We start from the raw sequence: 21,525 nt of genomic DNA, 5'->3' as shown, positions 1-21,525 counted from the left end.
TGTGTGTGTGTGTGTGTGTGTGTGTGTGTGTGTGTGTGTGTGTGTGTGTTTGTCTCTCCGTGCTCTATATGTGTGCATATGTGTGTGTCACTCGGTAGAGCCTACTTTGAAGAGTCGGAGAGAGTGGGGGAAAGAGAGCGATGTGTCAGGTTTGGTTAGAATTGAGGGTGGCATCAGAATATGCTTGGCACTAATATGGCACCAGTATCTCTGTCCCCGTCTCTGCTTTCTGTCACTTAGTTGCCATTCTCTCCTCGCCCTTGACAATGTCTCTTTGGATTATGTGATTGGACTTACCACTTGGAGCACCCCTCATCCCTCTGCGACACTGCCTCTCCAATGAGTCTCTCCTTTTCTGCCTTGCATCTGGCCTGCCCCTCCCTCCTCCCGTAATGCACTTGATGTCTATTTAGAAAAAAAAATGGTGAAAGCTTTATCTGTTCTCCTGTCAGATGATCATTGACAGCGCTAATGCCACTTGTCCTTGCCTCATTTGGCGAGAGGTGACACCTAGGTACAGCCCGCCACATTCATCAAGTGGCAGTGGAAGCGATGTGACATCAACGTCTGCAAACCAAATACGGAGCTCGGGGCAGCTCTCTGCATGGACAGCACCGCCTCGCAATAAAGCAAGAAAAGCACTGCAGACCATCATCCCCCTTTGATGTGGCTTTAATTTTATTACTTGGTTTTACTGATTTTCCTGATTGTTATTCCGGTAGATTACGTTTCTCTCCATTGTTTTTTTTTTTTTTAAATAGCTAATATCTAAATTAACTGTTTTAATAATATAGAATAGACAGATATATGTATAGGTATATATATAAACCTCTTTGATAAAGTAATTCTGCCTATCTTCTATGAAATAATAGCACAGAAGTTCAGCTTGTTTTGACTAGTACTGTAGTTCCATCTACAAGAACTGCTGATTAAGTATAAATATGATACCTTAATGAAAAGTAATATATGCACATAAATGCGGTAGAGATTATGAAAAGCAGGATGCCCTCTTATTTGGAAGACCCATGTAAAGAATATTTGGAAATGTTTCACATTTTATGCCATAAAGTTTTAATTTGTAATGAAAATAATCATTAAATCCTGCAGTTAATTTAATCCATAATTAGTAAAGTAACCTTAGGATAAAGTAAATAATCTTGTGTCTGCATTGAGTTATTTAAATACGTTTCTGTAATGCAGTAAATACACCTTCCTGATTAAACTTGCATGCTGCATCTATTGGAAGCAAATGCAAATATTCAGGTCTCTCTCTGAAACTGCCTCTTTCACCCGCCTGCAAGAAGTAGAGACGCACACCCAGTTCAGTCCTGCCATTTAAAACTGCACGACTACAGTAAACAAAACAGTTTTGTGTACTTTCAGTGTTTCTCATTTAGAAACTCAGCCAGGCTTATTTTATGTGTCTTTAAAGTCAAACAGATAAACTGAATTTATTACCTAGATTTTGAAGATGCCTGAAGATGCCTTCAATAATATTAATACATCTGCATAGTTTCATGATATTTCAAAGTAGAATGGGAGGCAGAGCCTTCAGCTTTCAGGCCCCTTTTCTGTGGAACCAGCTCCTAGTTTGGATTCAGGTTTCCCTTTAAACAGGTTTCTTCCTGTTTAAAGGGAGTTTTTCCTTCCCACTGTTGCCAAGTGCTCGTTCAGATGGGATCGTTTTATAGTTAGGGTTTTCGTGCACCTTGAGGTGACTGCTTTGTGATTTGGTGCAATATAAATCAAATTGAATTGAATTAAATGTAATTAAAAATGAACTTACAAGTTTGCTATTTCCTGGTTTCCTGTCATTCTTATAAACAAACCACATCAGAGACGTGCTCTGAGGGTCTTGCCAACAGGTTGAAAGCTGCTGCTGTTAATCTGCGAATGACACTGCAAATGCACTGCAGTTATTATACTACAACCTAGAAACTGCTGATTGTTTAGTTTTGACACTAAAATGTTTACGGCAGTTCAGTCCAGTTAGAAACAGTGGTTGCATTTCAATGTGAAAAGTATATACAGGTACTAAAGCAAACTGACTGAACTCTCCTCTTTCTGTTTTTAGGAGTGTTCGCCAAGTGTCGCTACATCTACTATGGCAAGCACTCAGAGGGCAACAGATTCATCAGAAACGATCAGCTCTGATGGACAGCCGCTCAACCGTAGACTAAGAGACGGACATGGAAGGCAGCAGATGCTAACAGAAGGACGGGAGGATCAAGTCAGTCTTATTTATTGAATCCAGTGGTGATATTTGGTTCACCTGATCACCTGATCTGGAAAAGAAAAGATTTAAATTCCTGGAAAATATGTTCCTATATAAAAGGAAGGTTTCCTTTAAAAAAAAAAAAATTCTTGTGTTTTTAAAGATCATATTGCAGCCCCATAGTTAGAGCCTCTTTTGCTTCTGCTTCCCTGCATGCAGCTCAGCCGGAGATGACACTCTGAATGACATGATTGCCTCTAAGCATTTGCAACTGCAAAACTCGAGACTCAAAACACAAACACAAGAGCACAAGCCTCTCTCTCTCTCACACACACACACTCTCACACACACACACACACACACACACACACAGAGTCAGTGACAAACATACCCAGCCAATTGCGTCCTCTTCCTTGACAGCCATGATGGATCACTTGTCCACTACCACCACTAATCAAGGGTGAAGAGGTTATGGTCACACACCTGGGGCCTGACACGGACTCATCTCTTTCACCGTGTGTATCATTCGCTCACACACACTCACATCTTCTTTAAAACATTAAGACAAGGCTTTGACAGAACAGCGTTTCTACAGCTTCATTAAACATTGCTGTGATTTTCAGTCGACACCCAAGGCATGATCAGTGTGTCTTGTTTAGTTTGAGGCAGAATTTTTTTTTTTTTTTGGGGAGTAGTGTTTTTTGTGCTCATGTGATTTTTATTTGGTTATTTTTGTCTTTTGGATCTTTTGGTGTCTAAAAAAGAGAAAATCTCTTCTTGAAAGTCAAAAATCTGATAACTGAGAAGATTCAGTGAGTTTCTTCTACAGTGTGAACATTTTTGTTTGTTTGAAACAAAAGAAGCCGAACAAAATGCAGCTTAATCATAAAAATAAAACATTCCAGCACCTGCTTTAATGAAGAATAGGATTGCTCTTTCCAGGTTCATGTCTGAAATGTTGCTCTCTTTTATTGCTTTACAATTTTCAGAATATCCAAGCCAATGTAATAACCAGTGTTGCTGCATGAGAAATGTTTACATTTTGTTATTCTCTTTATAATTGTTGTGGCTTACCATTGTTGTATTGATCCGTTTAATGCCCTCTCACAGCAGCAGGTCAAATTTCTGAGGCAACAAATTGAAATTTTAATGTAAAGGATGTGATAAATCTGATCTGATGTGAAATTGTATTAACAGGATTTAATTAAATGGGTTGAACTAACACATGTCTCTTGTCAATTTGATGTGGAGTTTAAGGTACTGTGATGCTTTCGCATTTAATTCCCTCTGCCGGCACTTTAAACTGTTTCCTAATGAGGAACTGTCCATCACATAGATATTTTTTTCCTGCATAAAGCTTATTAAAGATGTCAGTGACTGACAAAACTCATCTGTCATCAAATCATAAGGCTTGATTACTTACACTTTAGAAGTGATGGAGGTGAATAAACCACAGTGATGAGATAGAGGCTTTATTTATTTGGGACTTGAAAGAAACCATGTTGAGCTTCAGTACAGTGTGTCACTCATCCACAAACGGATGAAGAAAAGGTCAGAGATAGCCTGATGCAATGTTTGTTCACTGTGTCTCTTTCAGTTCGTCTCATATTTCTATTAGCTTAAACATTTGCACTAGTATACTATAGTGTGTGTGTGTGTCTGCTTGCTCGTTCACTTCACAACTTTCAACAGGACTGTGTGACCATATTCCAGATGACATGCCGTTCAGGAGCCTGGTCACTAGTGCTGGCGTTTCAAAATGACAAGGTTTATTTGTCTGTGTTTTGATATGTTCAGAGGAAACTGGGGCTGACAGCCGGAGGAGGCAGGAAGAGGGGAGCCACAACAAGTTCCCCCCGCACGACACAAAATGTCATCCTTCCCCTGGCTGCGGCGCACGCCCAGCCATCCTGCTGAAAAGAGCAGACATTTAAAACTTTGTGACATGTGTCACAGGCACTGCCATTGAGCCAGTGCCACTGACGGAGCTGGAATTGACAGGCCCCGAGCCACCGGAGCTGGCTGGGGGACACACCGAGTTTGGTGCGTGTCACTTCCCATCCTCGTCAGGGATGCATCCCGAGCTGCCACACCAACACAAACTGCATTATGGGGTGGGCAGGGAGTGCCAGATTGGGTTGACATATGCTTGACGTGTGCCTTTGTGCATGCGGTGGGATGAATGGGATGCTTGGCATCACGGACAGTAGATTAATTAAGGTATGAGGCACAGATCTACCTGTAGGCGGTGCCCTCCTTGACCCTCGGCTCTGTCACTGAGGCTGCTCCTTGGGAACTTCTTGGCTGAACAAATGGCACGCCACTTCATCACAGCAGATCAGTGACATTCTGCTATAGTGGCCCTGCAGGCTCCTCTACTAGCCGCAGTGTGCATGTGTGTGTCTGTGCGTAGGCACACGCATAGGAAGTGTAACTCTGAATGTGCATATTTTTATGTGAATCCATATCTGCGTGAGCATCATCTGGGTCTTTGTGCACAGTTTGCGTAGACAATTTTTGCTGTTTTTGTACTAGAAAGGAAACGTTACACAATGAAACCTTAATACTAACAATACGGCACGTGCATTTTGTAAAAAAAATAAATAAAACTTGATTTGGGCCTATTATAAGTATTCCAAGTAACTGCTCTTTTTGCTTGAGTTTTGATGTGCTCTTAATAGCCACAAAATACAGATGACCATGTGATAGCTCTTCCTGTATCCATATTTAATATGAGAAAGTTTAATTTAAGTTCATCCTTTTGCACAGTCTTCAATAATACTGTGCATACTTTCACTGCAACTGTTGCACAATATTGGAAGGCTTTCAGACTGTAGGTATATTAAAATGTATTTGCATATTGTATGAGCTCAGATTTTTCCTACATTGTTGGCACAGCGCAATTCTCCTCCCCAAAGGCACACGAGTGTGTGACTTGCTGTCAAGAAAACTAAGGACCAATCGCCCCATCACTAGATATCAGCTCACAGCCTGATGACTGATTGGCATGAGCTAATGCAAATTTACAAGGAGGCGGAGAAAGGAAAAAGGACTTGTCTGTATGAGTGACAAGTGGCCACTGATAGAGCAGCAGACAGGATGGGGCGAGATTTAGATTTAACTGTCCTCCTGGCTCTAGAAATCTCTTTCCCCCCTTTTTCCTTTCCTACCCCACTTTTTCTCTGTCTGTGTCTGACATGCAAACCCCTTCCCTCCTGCTACTGAAGACATCTGGCAGCACACTGCTGTCTCACTTGATCCAGAGGAGCTGAAAGGGGGGGCGGGAGAGTGGCCCTTATTTCCGGGCCGGTCTTAGATGAGTAACATTTGTCACTCAGGGTTGTGCTGTAGTAATTAGCTTGTCAGTGGGCACCGGGCTGAGCTGGCTCTTTCTGCTAAGAAAGATGGACAGACTGACACAGGAGCTGACAGCCAGTCGATAATGTGGCAATTAATGTCATAAATAATTCCACTGCCAATTATATCAAAATGGACCCCGTTCTTTCAAAGGGCCTGGTACTCCCTTATCATTCCCTCTGATAAGGGGAACAACCATCCCCCCATAATTATGGGGCTTTTTATATGGAAATATAACATGGCCTTGCTCTCTCACATGTTTATAGCACAGGGGTGAAAAGTAGAACAAGGTGGACAGAGCAATAAATGTAATATGCTAATAAATGTGTTTCGTGCCCTTTAGCTTAGGTACTCCGACAGGTCGTGTGGCAGGACTGTGAGGCATTTCAAATGTCACTGGCATGTACAAAACGGGGCGTGGGGGGTGGGAGACTTGATTTGAAAATGTAGGCAATTATGTGAGAGAGATCGATTGGAGTTGATATTTTAAAGGTTGCAAAAGCTTAACCAACAGTGAGAATATTGATCTTGACGCCCCATAGCTTGGTGGGAAAAATCATATCTATTCTGTCTTCAAGATGCAGGTCAATCAATCGCAGTAAGCGTGAATACTTGAGGAGCTGGAATCCACATGGGTTCACTGAATAGTAAATGTGCTGTATATTGGAGGGAAGTAAAAGTGGGAAAGCGGGAATTTGCTTTGAAATGCTTATTATCCAGCGCCTCGGCCTGTTTCCGCGGGCTCATTTGTCTCGACAAGTGACTCAGTCACTGTGAACGGTCCCCATCAGCCTGACACTAAACTCTTCCTGTGAAATGTATGAGCAAATAAAGTGAGCTCAGCACATGTAAAGCCCTCCTAATGCATTGTAAAACAGCCTTAAACACATCAGATGTATCTTCGGGATGGGAAGGTCGCTCTGATGGTAATATATGGTCTGCGCTCAGAAGTCTCAAGGTCGTGTCAAATTCGCCTACATAATGCATGATTTCCCGTTACTCTTACAGACTCCAATCATGCCTCTCAAGCCTTGAGATGAAAATTTTAATAAGTAAATCAGCCACCTTGCTGGCATTTCTATTACCCCTCAATGTGCACTGACAGAGAAAATGAATAATTCCAAATAATAACACATAGTAACAAATCAAATTTACTACTCTGAGAGAGAAAGTGCTGCCGTGGATGTAAAACTGTTAGCCGGCTTTAGTTATTCTTTCATCTCGCCTGTATGGATTTTACTTCTGTTTTGTATTTGTTTTGCGCTGCTGTGTAAATGTCTTCTTTGTACTTTATGAAGATGAGCGTGTCGCTCCTCCACTTGTCACTGTCCTCTCGTTAGATTGTGTGTAATTATTGTGTCACTTATTGCACGAGAATTGCTTTGCTTTGAATAAAGCAGTTAAATGACCCTGTTAGCATAATTAATTTAACTATCCTGAGGGTCTGCAAAGTCGCAGCCTCATGAATATTAATCGCTGTCAGTGTCGTGCTAAATATTGTACGACAACAACGCAACGTGTTTCTGTTTCGTGTTTGTTTTGAAGTGATTCATCGTTTGATGCAATTTTTGGAGCAAAATTTGGAGTCTTTGTTCCTCGTTCTTAGGCGCTCTATTTGTTTGGTTTTTTTGATTAACAATAACACATTTAATACAATCGGCCACATGTAATCAGATAAATATTTGATCAGACACTTTGATATTTTTTTTTCTGCATCATTAAAACAAAAACAAAAAAACACATTGATTTGGCAGAAAACATACAGTAATTATACACACTAGTATGGCAGAGGGGCATGTAAAGTTTGCATTTTAATGTTCACACCCCAGGGCTCTACAGCTGTACATTGTATGACACAAAGCATCATTGCCATTGATTTTACATGCTTGCAGGCTTGGTTCAATGCATTACATCCTCACTTGAAATTTGAATAATAAATGGGAGTTCCAAATTATTTGGAAACCAGAGTGTAATAACCTTGTTTTATATGGTTATTACAACCTAGTTTCCACAAACTGGCAGCCCAAATAAAGACATAAACAGATACTGTCTAACATCAAGAAATAAGTAGTACTACATATAGTATCCCCTATAGTTACATTATTGTCATTGATAATTATACTTTAGAAGAAAGATGCTTTTTGGTTTATTATATGCAATTACAAATAATATTAAAATGTCACAAAGACACATCTTTTCTATTATAACAGATGGGAATAAAAGTATTTTCCCCTACATGTTATGGCTGTTTGATTGAGATAAAATGAGTATGATATGCACATGAACTGGCCAATAACAATCTTTTTGGCAGACAACAATCACTTCAATGTGTCTAGAGTTCTGCGCCTATGCTCATTTCAGATGCTAGACCTTACATGCTTGAATAGAACAATCAAACATTGCAAAGGAAATTCCTGGAAATATTGGCATTTACTTCTTCTATCAGGTCCCGAGGGTGGAAGTGCTGATTGTGTTGAATCGCGTCTGTGTTTATCTAACAAGTGGACGTGAAAAGGAACCAGGAAAAAAAAAAAGCCCCCAGGAGAAATGGCTGGTTTTCTCACATGGCCAATTCTGTATGACTCCATTGAGGCACAAGAGAATACTTAAACAAGCAGTGTACTGTACAATGAAGTGATGTGTACCTACAGTATCCGTGGCATCATGCTCTTTCACTCAAATGGCTGCTTCGGATGGATGCAGGAATTATTCTCTCAGATTTTGATTTTTTGGGGGGAGGGTTATTTCCCATGAACGTGTTTTGAACTGTAAACAATGCTCATACATTACATATGAATACACATATTATGGGACCCATGGTGGTGTGACCTGAGGGACAAGTGTGCCGTGCTGTATGTCAGACTCTGTGGTATTTCCTGCGGCACTCTTAGCCTATCTCTGGGGTCCTCTGGAGGGCAGCCTCTAAAATGGCTCGACTTGGCCTTGGCCGATGACAGTGACATACAGAGGCAGTCGAATTTTGACACACGGCTGTGAGTAATTGTGAGGAAAAGGTGAGGGAAATCCGTTTGTGGGTGAGTCTTAAAGACATGGAGATCCAGCCAGCCTCCTTGGGGTATGGCGTAGCACAAATGAAATCCTTGAATCATGAATACTCTGGAGGTGAGGCACTATTTACTGCAGCCAGTCTTGCTTTTATGGAAACCATAATGGTGGTCAGTAGCTGGGAGCTCAGGTTTTAAGTAGCCCATGTTTTTCTTTTTCTTCTTTTTGGATTGCCAATATGTAGATTTCTATTTATTTATTTTGTTTTTATTAATGTTTTATTTCAACTAACCATTTCTAATAAGTTAATTTAATGATTTTTTAATTATTTTTTAAAGGAAGCACATTTAAAGAACAGTGATAAAAATGCTAAAACGGTTGAATATACCAAACTACAAACTAACCAAATCCTAATCATACTGAGAGATTTAGTCAAATCAAATAAATCATTTAAGGAGGGGTTAAAGTTAATTTTGGTAATCATTTTTCATAAACATTTTTAAAATAAATCAAAAAGAATGTACAAAAACATATCCACACAATAACAGGCTAGCACCATTACAGCAACCAGAGATCAATCCATTTAACAAATTTTACCAATTAGAAACTATACCTGTACTAATGTGATGATTTGTTTTTTGTTGAGACCAATGTCTGCATGAAAAGACAGAAAACATTATGTCAATAATTCATGTGTAGTAATTATATTCTAGAATGAAAGCACAATGCCACAGCTACTTCTGATGGCTAACTACTGATAGCTAACTACTGCCCTTAGCTAGCTAGCAAGGGTTAATTCGCAGATAAGCTTACAAAACACACATAATTTAAATCGGTGAGATAGACATGACTTAGCTGCTATGTTAAAATAATGTGTCCACTATCATATTGTTAGTAAACATTAAGCCTATATGTTAAATATACTATTTTTGTTGTCCTAGTTTTGCATGTTAGCATGCTGACTTTTCTCAGTTAGCATCAACCATGTAGTAGGTTGAAATTATAGTTTGCAGGTATTTGGTCATTAAGTTAGCAATGCGAGATTAAAAGTCAAGTAACTGTAAAATTATGTTGGCCACACCAAATATAGTTTCATGATACTGTGATGCATCACATATCTATAGCCTCACATTCAAGAAGACAAGAACCAAAAAGGAAAATGGCAGGAGTTGTATATTTATTCACTGCAGTGTCATTCTGTCATTCAGCTGTTCGTTTTTTTTTCCTCCTGCAAGTGCAGGTTGTTTAATTTATTTCTAGTTTGCTCTCATTTGTTTGATAAGCACAACTCCAAGGGGTTATGAAGCACTTACTACAGTCGATCAACTTGTTGGAGCAAATTCTTTGCAGTTCTTACACGGGCTTTTGTAAAGCTCAAGTTCACCTCCATCACTGCATGATCATGGATACCTGTAAAAAATGTAATGCTCTCCTGTCCTGGTTGCTGAGATTCTTATTTCTGGATCGCACACATTTTTGCCATGAAGGTGAAGTAAGAGTCAGGCAAAGTTGAGGTGTTCTCACAACAAACAATACAAATCCTACACTATTTGAGATATGCATATGGTGATTAAATGCCAATAGCACAAAACATTGATCCATTTACAAGAGCTGGTTCAAGTATCCTTGAGCTAAAGGTTTATTAGTTGTGATTCTCTTCTATGTCTGGGTAAACTTCAGCTGTGAACCTGCGCATTTGGGTATCAGCAATGCTTTCTCTCTGTATGTCAAACTGGCTGATAGGCCTAACCTTGTCTGTCTTTCCAAACATATTGATTAGTCTGTGAGAAAAGATATGCTGAGTGCAGAGGCTAAACTTGAAGTAATTCACTTCCTACTAATATAATCCTCTTTTATTACAATGAGGGAAAAGTTTGGAACTACGAGTACACAGCTGAAGACAACAGTGCTCAAGTTTTCCACTTTTGCCTAATAAGAAAATAATCAAATGTATGCCAGTCTATTATTAATAATATCAAAATGCAAGTCTTTAACACTGAAAAACAAGCTGACTTGACAACACAGTCTTGATTTCATTGGACGTCATGTAATGACAGCCAACCACATATCTGAGTCTGTTATTGTTTGTGTGTCAGATAGAAAAACCAACCATCCATGACAGGCTTAGAGAGGAAGATTCGCCAAGTTTTCCAGAAGAGGACATTCAACACAAATTACAAATGGCAGTGGCAGCCGGGGAAAAAAGAAGAGAAACGCCAACCCCTGTGCCTTTGTTGTTCTCCTTTAATTCTGTTAATCGCCCCCAGGTAAAGATTAGCTGCTCTTGCCAATTTAATTCAGCCTCAAATGATGCCGCTACAAGGTCACTTTTTCTATTCCTCCTCTCTCTTCTGCGTTCCCTTCATTCACCCTTCCTTGCCTCACCCCCCCCTCACTTTCCATCCCAACAAACTCTCTCCCCCATTTCTCTTTCCGTGAGCAGGATTGAGTTGTCATGTAGTTCTAATAGGCAGCACAGGGAATCATTAGTCCACCTCGCCTCCCTGACTGATGGGTATTTCACTCCAATCATCTGAGTACTGTGCGTGTATTTGTGTAGGTGTGTGTGTGGAAGGAGAAAGCTGGAATATCCCCCACCTCACCAACCCCCCTTCCGCACATACACACTCTCTCCGCCATAGACTATCACCAACACCCCCAACCCCCTAACCCCCCTCCGTCACAGCATTGTGCGCCTGCTGCTATTGACGCAGTGTCAGAGCTGAGGGGAGATGTCTTAATCAACTTGGACACACTGGGCATTGATTTGACAAGCTGCTGTAATGACCTTCTTGTTTTTGTAAAGGATCACTGTTTATCTGGGCCACAAGTGATGTGCTGAGCATGCCTCATCGTCATGGAAACTATTATCACAGTAGAATTGGGACAGGGCTCGGTCTTTGGATCTTTTCCTTTTCTTTCTCTGTCACACAAACAAACACACACACACACACACACACGTAGCCACACTTATCGATATCGATATGTTTGAGGTGCCCTACTATAACCAGATGTTTGGATACTGTAAAACATTGACCGTGATGTTAAACGGTTCAGGGGTCAAAAGGTAGAAGCTCTAAATGGTGTTGACAGCCTTTGTGTCAATGTTATGGAAATTGTTACACAGTGGTTGGATTGACTGAGATGGCTCAATAATCCCACGACAGCTGTTTCATGTGCTTGCCTTCCAGCTCTTTTTAGAAAATTATTTTAAACCTGCAGGTCACTGATTTGCTAAACGGCTCATTATGACAAGGGGATAATGATATATATATCTAAAGATATATGAATATATCTTCTATTAGTCAATGAATGTTTAAAAGAAGTAGCTAAAAGAAGCATAAACAGCATCGGTGTGGTGCTCCATCGTCTGGTTCACGTCTAAAGGCACACCCTGCTTCCTTAAAAAGAAGAAGAAGGTGAAAAAAACGACACTGCTGAGTTTATTTGCAGGGATCTCAGGTTCAGGGTGCTGTCAGCTTCTGTCAGGGCAATCAGCAACACTCAGCCTCCCTTGAATAGCCTGCACACCAGACGGTAAATATTATTGGCATTCTGACACCCTCTCGCTGCGACGAAGTGTGTAAAATTGTTAATAAGGAACATGATGGGGCCACCACACGTCGTCCTGAGAATGGAAAAGCTTGCTCTTGTTGGCAATTATCCAAATAACAGGATGAGGCGTGCGAGGACAGGTGATTTAAGTCCTTAGCTGGCTGGTGGAGAGGTTTGTTTTGGCAAAGAGGAAGTAAAGAAAAGTCACAGAGGTCACATGGTAAACATTGTCCTTGTGATTTATCCATCAGTAAAACTCCTTATAAAATGTACACGGAGACCCTTGTATGTGCCGTTTGGAAAAATTGCCATATACGAGGCACTTTAACACTTGAGGGCTGTTCTACATTATGTATGACAGGCATGTGAGTGTAGGTAGGCTAAAGGTTGCTGGTGTGTCAGCTTTAAGTATGGCTGAGAATGTGCTGCTTGTTTACTGAAATCCACTGTTATTAGTTATTTCTATGCCTCCCTCTGAAAGTCTCAATGTGACACTGAGATAAGGCAAACAGTATTCCCTCCCTTTGCATAGAGCAGGTAAGTCATTATTTTTAAAGGCATAGTATCTCCAAGTCACAGAAGGACACGTTGATAGGAGAATAAAGTACACAATCGTAAACGTTTATGCCAGTATTTCTCACTGTATGATTACATTTTTATGGTTCATATTCTGATAGGGCTTGTATTTGCTGCCACCTCCAGAGAAATGAGACAGGCCCAGAGGTGGCATTTCTCCTCTGCTTTATGGAGAGTTGGGTGGGGGTGGAGAGGGGGGAGCTGGGAGGAGAGTCCTGCTCGTTTTTGTTCAGTAAACACACTGCCAACCTAAATGGCTGATCAATCAATTTCAGCGGGATCGATCTGCATCAGTTCTGCCTGCATGCACACACCCGGAGCCACTTTATTGTAAATCAATCATTTTGAAAACATCTCACAGAGGGGCCCGTCCTCACTAACAAGCCATCAATTCCAGCTGCCTGTGTAGCACCCTTATCAGGCCACAAATCAGCAGCCGCACAAACATCTGCTCCATTTCCATCGCTTTCCCTCCTGCCTCACTCTGTCTTTTATCCCCGCTCTGTCCGTACCGCTCGTCGTGTTTTGATGTCTGGGTGTCTGGCATGGAGAAGAGAGGAGAGAGGCCGGGATTCTTCACCACACCACTTAAGATAACCCAAGGGTAATAGTGTTTGCACATTTGAGAGAGAAATGAGGACAAATGCCAGGGTGGGTCATACGTTCTCTTTCTGACCGCCTGTTTGACGTTGGAGTGTGAAATTGCACACTTCAGCTGAGGAGGAGGAGGAGGAGGAGGGGAAGGAGGGCAGGGCTCGGAGACTTATGAGATGTCCACTGATTTCTAGCTATGAGATAAGAGTGGCTCGTTGTCTGAGAAGTCATCCTGACACATCATAACACCTCAGAATTGGTGCTGCTCGTGATGTTTGAAGGATTCTCGGGAGATATCTCCGTACCCTTGACACGGGCAGCACAGTGTTCACTGCAGTGTATATCTAAACAGATTATTGGAGTTGGAAAATTACTGCATTACAGAAAGGTTAAAAATCCTCCAACGTTAGCGCTGTTTAATGACATGCTCGTCAAGGTGCGGGCTTCGCTTTGACATGTCGTAGCTCTAACGGCGAGAAAGAGGATTACTCCCTCAATAAATCAGTCGCTTCTATAATAACTGTATCTGCAAGCCAAATCCACATTAAGATGCTACACATCCTGATGTGGCGCACATCCACAGCGCTGACATGACAGCACAGCGAGATACCTGGTATGATGTCCTTTACTCATCCACTGTCACTGTCCTGGCGGAGATATACGAGCTACTGTGGACAGAATGCTATTCCCACCCATCACTGTGTGGATCCTCATTGATTGACAGTGTGACAGGTGAAAGTGATGGAGCAGCTAATAGCGTGTCAGTAAATGTAAATCAAGACTAATGCCAGACTCAGAGGATACGCGATTGGTGGTGGGACTTGGACGGCAGGGTCACAGACCCCTTGGCAGGGTGAGGATTGGTAAAATACAGTTTGTATTCATCTCAGGTGTCTCCTGTTCATGGTCAAGGTCAGGGGCTGGGTCTTTTTCAACTGTACTGTACATGTTTAGAGAGATAATTTGGCATGTGGGTAGACTGATGGTGGTCATATTTGATGTTGTGCACGAACATGAACGCTCCATGTTGTTGGCTGGAGTGATGTTGGTTTGGTCTGCGCATTTTTTTTTATTTGCAAACAGAGTTGTGCAAACACTGCACCGAATGGACACCTATCAGACAAATACGAGATTTCGGTGTATCTAATAGAAAGCACTTTCAATCACCTCCAGAAGCTTTATAATGTAAGGTAAAGACTCTGCAGTAACAGACAGAAAGTCCCAACAATCAGATGCTGATGAGCAAATGCTTAGTGACGGTGGTAACACGAAGAAACTTCCAGCAGAACCAGACTAAAGGAGGAGAAGCAAAAGACACATTGTGGAAAAGAGCCAAAGATTAATTAATATATGGTAAAAAATTAGAGGGATGTTTGCTTATGTTATCTGTCAATTATTGCTTAAATCAGATCAAAACACCCAAACACAGCCCCGATGAAGCAGGCTAGCTGAGTTTCGGAGCCTGCTACTAAAATAAACTCAGCAGCTCCTTTGTTAGGTACACCTGACAAACTGGTTTAACTGCTTGTTAACACAGAATTTAATCAGACAATCAAATTGAACCTGTGTATCTACACATGGTCAAGATGACTTGTTGAAGTTCAAACTGGCCAACAGAATGGGGACAAACAGGTGATTTAAGTGACTTTGAACACAATACGGTTGTTAGTGCTATTTTGAATATTTCAGAAACTCTTGAGCTACTGGGAATTTCCCAAATAACCACATCTGAGAATGGTCCAAGCAGCAGTTCTCTGGAAGAAAATGCCTTGTCAGAGAAGGTCAGAGAAAAATGTCTGGACTGCTTCAAACTGATAGGAAGGCAACAGTATCTCAAATACCCACACACAGCAACCAAGCTATGGAGAAGAGTGTCTCCAAATGCTCAACATGTTGAACCCTGAAGCAGATGGGCTCCACTAGCAGAAGACAACAATGGGTACCACTCTTGTTAACTAAGAACAGGAAATTGAGGCTACAGTTCACATAGGATCTAAATCTATGCTATGAAGAGTTAAAACAGTACTGAAGGCAAAAGGTGGCCGAGCACTACCAAGGTGTACCTAATAAAGTGTTCGCAAGTGTATAACATTATTTAACGTATGGACATTGTTTACAAGTATAAACTACATGTAATAGTTGTGTATGTACTGTATCACTTTCTATTTATGGTCATTCCAAATATATAATTGTATAGTTCATAACTGAGAACTGCTGTTTGTAGCTGGAATTTTTCTAAACAATTAGGAGAATGTCCAGGTTTAGAACACAAATACATCCATTTTAATTTGAGAAAAAATACAAAAAGAAACCATGTACAATCTATGTACAATTTTTTTGTACAAGACAGTATATTTATCAGCAGATTATATTTGACAGAGTCAGGTAGATCAACTCAGCACCATCAAATAATCCATTTATCCATCACATCTTGAACGCATCCAAACTAATTAGACTGCTGTGTCAAACTTCCGTTTGCTTCAATGATGATGTACTAAGAAATCCTATCTGTGATAAACAAGAGCAATATCTTGAATTCTTCCTGAACTGATAGGCAGCCAAAAAAAGCAAGTTTTCTTTAAAAGAAAATGCTGAATGCAGTTTTCATGTATTATTAAGACTTGAGACCCACCTCCTATCCCCATAAGTATTTTATGTTCTATTATATATCTAGTACATTTCCCAGCAAATAAGTTTCTATTTCCATCCTTTACAGCAAAAAAATAGATTAACAAAATTAATGCAACATACTGTAACAGTAACATATGACGTGTCAGTCTTTTGATTTGTTCAGTGGATAACAACACATCTGTGCATCTTTCAGTCATCCATATCTCATTACACTGTATGACACAACCTGCTAACCTTTAACAAAGCATGTGGCAGATAGGACATGTGTGATTTATTGACTGAAGCTTGTATCCATCTGCCCCATCAGCCCCTCGGGCCTCCTGTATGCCACTTTTCGCTTTAGTGGGACTTAATATGGGCCCTCCTCTTGACCTCCTGCACTGCCTGGCACTATACTGGCATGGAGGCATTGATGGCTTGGATGTTCTCCATGTCAGTACAAGACTTTATTCTCACAGTGGAAAACACGTGGACTCCCTTAAAGGAAGCCTGTGTCCCTGAATGACTGAAGGATGCCTGCTCAACTGAACTCTTCATGGCACTTTAAAAAAAAAACACTCCAAAAACTTTAGAGGTATACAATGCAAAGAACATCTGAAAAGATGTAGGAAGGAGAGAAATCTCAGTCCAGTGTTGTGAGTAATGCCAGCCTGAATGAGTTGTGCAATGAGGGCTCAGGTCTAAAAAAAAAAAAAAAAAAAAAAAAGCACAGTAATCAAGTATAATGAAAGTAAATGGTGCATTACTTTTCGAGTTTATGCCGGTTTGCAGCATGTACCACTTTGCTATGTTTAAGTGCCTCAAAAATATTCTGTAAACAAATAAGAAGCAGTTGTGACAGTTTGTGATAGATAATGATGAGCTGACAAAATGGAATGTAAACCCTGATACAAAGCAAAGTAATAGAAACAGGAAAACGAAGGATGTCCTGTCTTTCGATAATTGCTGAATTGGTGCTACCTTTCATCTTCGTGATGGCTGATCAAATTCTGCCTAACCTATCCATGTGCCACATACAGTACTTGAATAGTCTCCGCATTCCTACAATAAACCAAGATCTTTTATTTTTTTGAGATACATATTCATCTTTTTTTTTTTTCTCAACAGAACAATCAGTTTGTCGATTTTTATGTAGAGTGAGCGACCGACGTTACCAAATATTAATTCCTTAAAGTTCAGGCTAGAAAGTATGGCGTTAACAACCCAATTATACGTACATTTTACTCACATATTTTTCCAAAAAGAAACCTATTTGCTACAATGTGTGACAACGATGTAATCACAGGTCAAAAGTTCACTTCAGGACAATGTGTATGAGGCTTCAGCATAGTTGTACCACACCCAAAAGACGGACACTGAGGCTCAGATCATTTTGATTGAGAAAGAAATGTCATCTATATCATGGGTTGAGTTTACACAAACATATTTAGCACAGTATCATCTTTTCCATTTTCCAAAATTGTTTTCTATTTTCAGAATGACGTTCTCTTTACAATCTATAGAGCAGGATCGCTGCAATAAACAAACAGCGTCTCCCGGTCATATTCTGTGGAAAATACCAGCACACTTTGTGGTAGTGTACACACTCCTACTCCATGCTAGGGACCTAATTTAGGTCACAGTCATCTAATAAAGGTCGTTCGGTTCTGGTCTGCAGACAGTGGGAGAAACTTTCTATTCATCCCGTCATTATTAACCATTCTAATCCACTGCTTAGTTAAGTACATTTACCCCCTCCCCCAAAACACAACTCCTTTACGCCTTTCTTCCCTTTATGCATGTTCTCAGCAAGGGACGCTTAGTAGTAGACACATTATTTAGTAGACACTGCATCTGTGCAACCAAAGGAGGCTTCCGATTAGCCTAAATTTATTTCTACAAGCACTCAACAGAGCTGAGCTGCCAAGCTGAAGATGTTTTCACAATGCAAGCTAGTCTAAGCTATGTTAGCTCCAGAGTGATGCAGTCTGTCAGAGAGGGGCTAGGGTGATTAAAAAAATAATCATTTGTTTTAGTATACGTGACAAAGTGACAGTCCAACATAAAATCTTTTGATATGTAGTTGTAATTAAATATATCAATTCAGTCTTCTCCTAAAGTACTTTTAACTTTGCTCTTGACTAGAAAAATAAGTACAAATTGATTATGTTTATGGATATAAAATAATTATGCTGAAATGTATAAATCCCACTACTTTTTTTTTTTCTTGGACAAGGTTGACCATTAGGAGTACGAGGCTACCGGGTCAATCCTCCGTCCATGCAGCAGCCTCATTTGGATATATAGGCGCGTTAGCATACAGAAAATACACTCATGTTGCACCCGAGCACGTTCCACTTCCTTGTCCTTATGCCTGTGGCATTTGTTGCATTTCCACCAACTATGCTTGAGCATTTCCTCGTGTTCGAGGACTGAACACAGCAGCTTGGCGTGCAACATCTGGGTTGGCAACAGAGAACATCCAAGCTCTTTACTGCCTCTGTGCCAACCCCGTGCCAGGCAGTTGCTCCGATCAAAGGAGGACCCACTGATGCCCACTATTACGCAATATGTGGCATTTCTTTCCTCATATATTAACTTTATGTTACAGGCAATACACCACTTTGCTGAGTGATCCCAGTGCTGTTACAGTTATAACGCCATGCAGCTGCTGTTCATGTTAGATACGCTCAATCATAGTTGGCTATTTTGGTTTGGTTTTGGATGCAACTCAATGCCTTTGTTAGAATATCCAAGTGATTTATGATCTCCTACTGTTTGTGTCTATTATGACTCTTTTTTTTTTTTTTTTTTCCAAACATGCTGTTCCCTCAAAGGTGCTTCATCACATACAAATCAGTGTTGGTGGGGAGTGACAGTGCAGCATCAGAAGGACAAGTGGCTGTAATACGACACACACATACACACAGTTTATACATAAACCTGAATGCATGAAGGACAGAGCAGGTTTTGTTGTTGTTGGGTTTTTTTTTTTATCCTTTTCATGTATTCAGGCTGATTAACCGCGATATCTACTGGGCTCAAGCACAGGTATCTGACACATCAGCAGAAGACTCGGGCTCTCCTTCCAGCCAGCATGCACCAACACTGCACCATTGTCTCGAGTTTTTAGATTACCAATTTGCAATATTTGATTTCCTTTTCTTTTGTTTTTTGTTTTCAGGCCTGGATTGATCTCACTCAACATGGCGAGTCAAGGTGAAACAGAAAAACCTTAAAGCAATGACACGATGAGTAACAAACTGAGAACAAAATTAGTATGCCTCCAAAGCCGAGCAGCCCTTCCTCCGTCATCTCCTCAATGACTCTTTACTCAGAGGTGGCGTGGGGAGGTGGGGGGTGTTGATGTTTCCAGTTGTTCTGTGGAAAGAAACTTGTTCAGTTTTAGTGCAAATAGAACAGAAGCAGACGGGAGATATGACGGCGATGAACCCAGCCGGTTTGATGTGACGCAACTGAGTTAATCTTTGGGAGATGATATGATCAGTTTATCGCTGCAACCCTCATCCTCCAATAACCAGTCACCTCAGCCATGGAGTCTGGTCACATGAAGAGGTGAACTATTGCAAAGAATTACAGGAAGTACTCTTCTTTTTTTTTTTCCATCAACTCTCAAAATAATTCCAAAAAGTGCTAGAGGGAAGGAGCTGTACAATCCTTATTTGATTGTCATTATGTACATTTCTATGGACACATAAATAAATAAAACAAATGTCCAAGAGCATGGAAGTAACATTAAACATATACACATAGGAGGTCCCTTCCCAGTCTGGGTTCCTGTCCAACCCTCAATTAGAAGAATGAGTGAGGAGAAATGTGTCAATCTTCACCACCTCTGTCATCATCATCATCATCATCATCCCTCCTTTGGTGATCTCTTCCAATCTCTTTCGTAAAGAGCGTACAGATGTCTGGTGAGTCAGCAAGAAAGCCTGGTGTTCAGCATTCATCTTCAACTTCTCTGATTGGTGGAATCAGACTACTAGTGGATTTGTATTGGTTGACTTGGTTGGCCATGTGAGTGCTCATGGGCTTGATCTGAATGTTCCTTGGGTAGGCATTTTCTGGTTCATCTGTAAACCATTTCTTTTCTAAAGGGGAAAACGTGAGAGAGGAAGAAAACAAGGGTTTAGTTAGAAAAAGTATGCAATGCTGGTTTAGTTACAACCATACTGCCTCAGTTTAAGTGAGATTAAGATTTGCATGGCATTCTTTGTCGTACGCAAGGTCCACTTTCAGTTTGGTTTCTGGTGACCTGAGCCAATCTGAAGTTGATATGGTGGCATTGTCCATAACTGACTTTGTATTTATGTGGGTATGTTATATCAGATTTCTAATTAATTGTGTGAAGACTGATAAGACAAAAGAAAAAAGAAGAACAGACTAGTATGCTATACAGTACATACTAAAGCATATTTCAGGATCTGCTCACCCAAATTACAAAACAGAAAACAATGTTTTGTTTTGTTTTTTTAACCATTTCTCCTGTTTTTGGATAGTTTTGGTTTTATTTCCAGATTTTGAGACATCCATTCCAGAGATTTCTGCTGTCACCACAATACAGAGTCAATGTCAGTTGACTCTGTGTTGTCAATTCTTAAAAAATAGTCTAAATAAAGACTATTTTTTTAAGAATCTCTTTATAGCAAAGAAATAGTCTGTATAAAACCTCCAATGAGTGTATTCCTCTGACCAGCCAGACTCAAGATGTGGAACGGGTGGATTCAAATTCAACATAAATACCCTCAAATTGCCAAGGGCAGTGTGACTGGAAGCAAATGTGGGACTTTTTTTTTTTTCAATTAAAGGAAAAAAAATCTGGGTGAATTTAAATATCAAGCCTTTACAATATTAAAGTATAGCAATAGATTTAGAAATCTTGGTATTATCATTAAAACTATGTAGATGCATTGCCATTTACAAGAATACACATTTGACACATTTTTACAGGGGCTCATTTACCATTCTAAGAAATATGGTGTGTAAAATATATACACACACTATATATACATAAATTTGCAAGTCATTTAAACATTATTTACATAAAAGTAATAAAGACAAAATATTAAGTGCTGGTGCTAAGAAAAAAGTTGGGAAGGGAACAAAAAAGCATCTCTCCATCTGTACTAAACTGGCCTTCCTGTCGGCCTGTCCCATCACCCATTGAAAATATTTGATAATTTCCCTTAACAACAATAGTGGATTATTATGAATTATTTAAAAGCTGAAATTCAATATAAGCAAAAATGAGGAAACATTTTGCCTTGAAAGCAGCAGAATCTCCTCAATTCACACCCAGAAAAATGAAGGATTAGAGTATTAAAAGAAGAGGGAATGCAACATAGCTTTTAGTAAGTCTGTGTCCCGATTTTTTTAAGTGTGAAATCAAGTTTAGAAAACAAAAAGAAACCAAAGAAAATTATTTTTAAAATATTTAACCGGTTATTTGTTTTTTGATTTTTTAATTTTTGTATGCTGTTTTCCTGCTACACAGCTTGCTCATCAAAGATTGGCCACACTCATGATAATAGTATAAAAGATGATATAAAAGGTACCAACCCTAACCCTACTGATCATAGTTTAAAAGACAG

General features: G+C 40.1%; 2 protein-coding genes across 42 annotated transcripts in view; one reads left to right on the top strand and one right to left on the bottom strand.

Moving 5' to 3' along the window:
• The window catches only part of lrmda (leucine rich melanocyte differentiation associated), a 202,609-nt gene extending 199,172 nt beyond the window's left edge, over positions 1–3,437 (top strand). Inside the window, exon 7 of the mRNA XM_005914081.3 lies at positions 2,075–3,437. Within this exon, the coding sequence (XP_005914143.1) occupies positions 2,075–2,154 (80 nt within the window). The 3' untranslated portion in view covers positions 2,155–3,437. The remainder of the gene's footprint in view (positions 1–2,074) is intronic.
• A 12,126-nt stretch (positions 3,438–15,563) lies between these two features.
• The window catches only part of kcnma1a (potassium large conductance calcium-activated channel, subfamily M, alpha member 1a), a 148,384-nt gene continuing 142,422 nt past the window's right edge, over positions 15,564–21,525 (bottom strand). For all 41 annotated transcript variants that reach the window (XM_042224353.1, XM_042224348.1, XM_042224411.1 and 38 more), the window contains one exon: positions 15,564–20,025. In XM_042224353.1, coding sequence (XP_042080287.1) covers positions 19,874–20,025 — 152 coding nt within the window. In that variant the 3' untranslated portion in view covers positions 15,564–19,873. The remainder of the gene's footprint in view (positions 20,026–21,525) is intronic.

Source organism: Haplochromis burtoni, unplaced genomic scaffold, assembly GCF_018398535.1.
Source record: "Haplochromis burtoni strain Fernald_Lab_line unplaced genomic scaffold, NCSU_Asbu1 Contig_7, whole genome shotgun sequence".
Lineage (NCBI taxonomy): Eukaryota > Metazoa > Chordata > Actinopteri > Cichliformes > Cichlidae > Haplochromis > Haplochromis burtoni.
Note: the sequence above shows the minus strand (reverse complement) of the source record. Positions and strands in the feature narration are given on the sequence as shown.